General features: G+C 44.0%; 1 protein-coding gene across 2 annotated transcripts in view; it reads left to right on the top strand.

Moving 5' to 3' along the window:
- The window catches only part of LOC308363205 (zinc finger MIZ domain-containing protein 1-like), a 131,194-nt gene that overhangs the window by 90,059 nt on the left and 35,135 nt on the right, over nt 1-6,000 (top strand). For both annotated transcript variants that reach the window (XM_080836000.1, XM_080835999.1), the window contains exon 5: nt 3,577-3,682. In XM_080836000.1, coding sequence (XP_080692126.1) covers nt 3,577-3,682 — 106 coding nt within the window. The remainder of the gene's footprint in view (nt 1-3,576; nt 3,683-6,000) is intronic.

The raw sequence follows: 6,000 nt of genomic DNA, 5'->3' as shown, positions 1-6,000 counted from the left end.
CACACACACACACACACACACACACACACACACACACACACACACACACACACACACACACACACACACACACACACACACACACACACACACACACACACACACACACACACACACACACACACACACACACACACACACACAGACAACTCCCAAGGAACAAAAGCTATTGCAGTACTCAGTTTTTTTTTGTTGGAGTAGACAGTCTATTCTTATTTTGTGAACATTTTTACATACAGTGCAGATCATACATTCCTAAACCCCGCAAGTAATCAATGCACTCTTTTAACTAAAACATGTTCTTTAAGTAATTCGGCTTTAAAGATCGCTAATTCCCCAATTTAAACACATGAACATCCGGCGTGCCTGCATGAGGTCTGTAAGAGCATTGGAAATTTAATTGAATGCATTTCCCTCTTGTTGAATCCCCCCTAACTCAGCCAGCTAATCATAGACTTTCATGCCTAATCATGTTTCAGTTGCCGCTTTTCTGTTGGCATCGTGGTTGTTTTGCATAGTCTGTTACTTTGTGCGACTCCCGAGAAAAAATGTTTAGACATCGTCTCATAGTTTCGAGTGTAGATCATCAGAGCTGCGCTACTGAAATGGGTCCTGGCTGGAAGACTAACCGTTTTGGCTTTTTACGCGTCTTCCCTTTGCTCTAACTAGTTATATCCTTCAGTTTACTTCTAAAGGGTTAGGGTTAGGGGTTGCAAAGACAACCAAACTTCCAAAAGAACCACAATACTAACTCTATACTTCTAAACTCTGGAAGGAGGACAGCAATCAGCAAGGCAAAGTTGATTAATTTAGTGCAAATCATACACATTGGTGGTTGGTAAAGTGCTGTACCAATGAGTAGCTATAAAAACATAAAGTATATAGGCCTAAAGCAGGTGTGATATTTCGGTCTGTGTGTTGTACTTGAGTAGCAATTTGAGAGCTCTTACATTTGTTTTGTTAATTGATGATCATGATGGATTCGCTGTTTCTACTTCAGTTTGTTCTGAGTGAAAACTGTCGGCATTCATCACTGTGTTCACATAGCATCTTATTAACTGAAAAATACGTTTTTTTTTTTCATCTCTCGGTTGGGGTTGGTCATTGTCTGATTTCCCAGAAGGAAACAAGCTTTTCCTCTGCCATGAACTATGACTGCTGCCCATATCATTTATGAGCCGTGCAAGCTTAGCATACAGGAAATCTGATCTACTCAGTAATAATCATCAAGCTCACACAAAAACACAACTACCCACACATGCACACACGCACAGGCACACACACTCAGACACATGCACACGTATATGCACACACGTCCAAACATAAGCACAGACACACCCATTAACTGTCCCATAACTAACTACACACACACACACACACACACCAACACGTGCTCAAACTCTGAATAACTCGCCGCCTGCAGTGTGCATTCTGACAGTCACATGATGTCTGTTAGGTTAGACCATGGGAAAATGAATGAATGTGATTATAGTAGGCCTGCAGGCAACACTTTATGCCCTATATCACACGGTCTAAAACACCATGGCACGTCTGCATTGCGGTGATCATTCATAGCTGTACTTTTTTTTCCCAAGAAAGGATCTCATAGCTTTTCATGATTGCATGAAAAGGTCTTAAGTTTACATGATCAAGTATTTATCGACCGTATCAGGAATGTGCCTAAATCTGAGGCTCTTATCGAGCGATCAGCACTGTGAAGAATTATGATAAAAATCTGTCAGCTGTGCTATAGCTCAGACTAGCCTCTGTCTCTTCGCACCATCTGAAAAGCCTCTCTTTCCATTTTTCCGAGAGTGACCTTAGTTTTTTTTTAGTTTTTTCGGTCTGTAAACTGTGGCTGCCAATGGAACTGTTTGTTTTGCTCTTGTCAGACATAAATCGCTTCTATCTCGGGGAAATGATTTGTAACTCGGCAGAACTAATTCTGTCTACTCCTGGCTGCGGCCCGGACCGGTCGAGAGAGCTGGAGACGGATTCAGCAGCGAGACTCCTCTGTGAGGCCAGAAGAAGAGGTGGAATGTAGACTGTCAAGAGGCCTTAAATCTTTATCAGTTCCTCAACGCAGAAAAAAACAACAGAGAGAGTGGTTTTTTTTTCTTCTTCTTTTCTTCTTTTTCTTAACTAGAGTACCAAAACCGCTGCTATTTCACCTCCTCCCGTGTGCAATTAAGGCGTGGAAATGAGAGCCTGTTGTAGCGTTTCTCTGGCCCACGCTCAAATTACCGGCTAACATAAATGTGCCTCCCATGCTGAGAGTTTAATTAGACAACTTACACACATATATCTTCCGCTTAATATGCATCTACTAAAAATACGAGACTCCGAAAGTTTAAAAAAGGGAGAATGAAAAAGAAATATGTGTGATCTTTTTTGGTGTCAGAAAACATCAAGGCCTATACTTAAGGAAGATAATTGCATGGTTGAAGTAGCAATGATTCCTACACTTGTGGGCCCTAGATGTAAACTAAAGAGAGAGAGAGAGAGAGAGAGAGAGGGAGAGAGAGAGAGAGGGAGAGAGAGAGAGAGAGAGAGAGAGGGAGAGAGGGAGAGAGGGAGAGAGAGAGAGAGAGAGAGAGAGAGAGAGAGAGAGAGAGAGGAGAGAGAGAAGAAAATAGGGGAAAAGTAAGGGATTCACTTCTGAGTGGATTTATCGTTTCTGTAAAAATGAAAAGGAGTAGATGTCACAGCCGCACAGTTTTCATCTCATGTTCCACCGCTGCCCCCCCACACCCCACCCTCTCCTCCCAGCGGCCCCCGTGGTTTGCCTCGGAAGGTCAGGGGGGAGATCGTCAGAGGGGTCTCCTGAGCAGATAATGGAAATGGTAAATCAAAGGGGCTCTTTGGGCTCTTTTCCCCCATGATTTACAATGGCCTCCTGTGGCCCGCGGGGCTTTAGGCTTTAATGCGGGGCGGTAGTGAGGGTGATGTGGGGGGGTGGTGGTAGAGGGACTCGGCATGAGTCGGTGCCATGGTGTCAGAAGCCTCCTGCCTGCCTCTCTCTCTCTCTCTCTCTCTCTCTCTCTCTCTCTCTCTCTGTCTGCTCAGCTCCAAATGTCAAGTGCCTTCTGAATTGATCAGCTCGCCTATGAGTCATTAGCCACTACAGACAGAGGGAGAGAGCTGGAGGGAGACACAGAAAACATACCAGACAGTGGCTGAAGCTCATCCACCAGGGGTGTGTGCGTGTGCGTGTGCTTGTGAATGTGAATGTGCGTGTGTAAGTGATTGCATGTGTCTATGGGAGTATTCACGTGTAATTTGTGAAGGCTTGTGTGTGACAGTGATTTAAAAGCAACTGTACAGTGGGGAAGGCGTGTGTCTAGGGGGTTGTTTATATGTGTGTGCTCGTGTGCGATGGAGAGTGTTATCCGGGGCTACATCTCCTGCCGTATCGATTCGGAACGTTCTTATGAATTATCTAGTTCTCCCCCGGATAAACCTCAGCATAACCTGAGTTACTGTTTTGGTTGATGGTTAAGATAAACTCTCTCTCTCTCTCTCTCTCGCTCTCTCTCTCCTTCTCTCTCTCTCTCTCCCTCTCTCTCTCCTTTTCAGGTGGTTAGCCGCGTTGCTGCCCAGCAGGGTTTCGACCTGGACCTGGGCTACCGGATCCTGGCCGTCTGTGCAGCCAACCGGGACAAGTTTACACCCAAATCAGCAGGTAAAGCGCTGCTTCATCAGGGTCCTCACGCTCCCACACCACATAACTCACACTAAACACACACTCACACATACCACCTTTACAGCCACTGAGTGAATACAAAAACACACACACACACTATACTGTATATAAATGTCTTAATTTGGATCCTTAGGCAAAGGGCAACAAAACACATTCCATATATTTGGTGAAGAAGCAATTGCAAGGCGACACACACACACACATTCTCTCTCTCTCTCTCTCTCTCTCTCTCTCTCTCTCTCTCTCTCTCTCTCTCTCTCTCTCTCTCTCTATATATGTCTCTCATCAGCCTTTCCAGTAAAGTGCCACTTCTGTTTTGTCTTTTTTTCAGCCTCACTGTCTCACCTCAGTCCTCCTCATTTGGATCTGTTCCTTATTCACACACACACACACACACACACACACACACACACACACACACACACACACACACACACACACACACACATACACACACACTCACACTCACATACACCGGCCTACAGACTGTGTTGGTGTAAGCATTGTGTTGCGTTGTGTTATTGTCGACTGAGGCGTCTGCCCTGCAATGAGAAATTGCATCATGGGATGGGACGGGATGGGACAGGATGGAGCAGGAGCGTGGGTAATTAGCTTGTTTACTGCGGTGATGGGAATGTTGAAACACAGTCGTCTGAGAATTTCTGCTAACCTCAGAGGGAGCAGTGGCGGCGGCGGCTGCAGCAGTGTTTGCCGCGTTGGCCTGCTCTCGAAGTGTCGGGAAGTTCACTTCATCAAGATGGTCTAACGGGAAACCCTGGAACACGTTTGTGATTTAAATGGAGTGATTCGGATATGTGTTTCACATACGTAGATTACCGTCCAGCATTGCTTTTCACAGTATGGGTAACACCTCAGGGTTTTCAAGTTGAAGCTTTACTGACTGAGTAAATAGTTATATTTGGCTTGTAAAATATTGCATACTCTACCTTACAGTGCCTTCAATTCATAGTAAAAACCTTAGGCTACAGGCATGGCACATCAATACAGCCTAGGACACCCTGCTACATCATATCCTTGGCTTGGCTATCTCATCCGTCTGTGGCGTGGACTGGTCTCCTGTACATTCTGATCTTTTCTGAGACAGCTACGTCCGCTAAAGTGGACCTGGCTCTGGTATTCTCCAGCTAATTCATTATTTCTTCTGCTGACCAATCTGCCGCCTGGGCAAGTGTAGCTACATGGTGCTAGTAAACGCCATGGGACACATGCTCAGTATTTAGAGCTGATATTATATTATTAGTATTTACCACATGCGCTGTATTGAGAGCTGATATTATATAATTAGTATTTACCACGTGCTCAGTATTTATGGCTGATATTATATTATTAGTATTTACCACATGCGCTGTATTGAGAGCTGATATTATATAATTAGTATTTACCACGTGCTCAGTATTAAGAGCTGATATTATATTATAAGTATTTACCACATGCTCAGTATTTAGAGATGATATTACATTATAAGTCTTTACCATGTGCTCAGTTTTTAGAGCTGATATTATATTATAGGTCTTTACCACGTGCTCAATATTTCGAGATGATAGGCAGTATTTAGCATCACTGAAATATAGTTAATGTGGATTGGGCCGAGTTGTGCAGTACAACTAAATGTAGCGCAAACATCTTGATCTTCGATGAGCTCCTCACAACATTACGATTGCCATAGCTTACAGTTTAAAAGACTCTTTATTGTTTTAGGCACGTCATGAGCCACCATGTCCTCAAACCCACTAATGTCCCTCAAATATCTAATGTCTCTTCCGTGAACGCTCAAGATCTCCCAGTCGGAATGAATTCATCTCACACTCACTTAATCTTGCTCGTAAATCGCTTGCATAGCCTCAGCTCTCACTCACTCTCTCACACACACCAGAGCCAGACACGCATACATACACACACACACACATGCAGCTGTTACTTGGTGTAGGCTAGGGGTAAACCAAAACCAAACCTGTAGTGTCAGACTAATCTAAAAGGACGTGTGATAATATATCAGTGCTGACATGGTTTTGGCACTTCTCCGTATTGAGATGCATGTGGATGTACTAAGAGATGCTGATGTCGGCTGCTTGCAGTGTGTTTAGTGCAGTTCATATCCAGTGCAAGTCGCTTTGCATAAATGAGTATATAATGGATGTCTGCAGAAGTTTGTCAGGATGTCGGCCAGCACATAATGTTATTGAGCAGATTATGTAAGTACCGTTAATGATTTAAAGATGTAGACCGCTATTCTAATCCAATACACTTTTCGTCAAATTCACTAAATTGTTCCTCAA

The sequence above is a fragment of the Sprattus sprattus genome (assembly GCF_963457725.1).
Source record: "Sprattus sprattus genome assembly, chromosome: 3".
NCBI lineage: Eukaryota > Metazoa > Chordata > Actinopteri > Clupeiformes > Clupeidae > Sprattus > Sprattus sprattus.
Note: the sequence above shows the minus strand (reverse complement) of the source record. Positions and strands in the feature narration are given on the sequence as shown.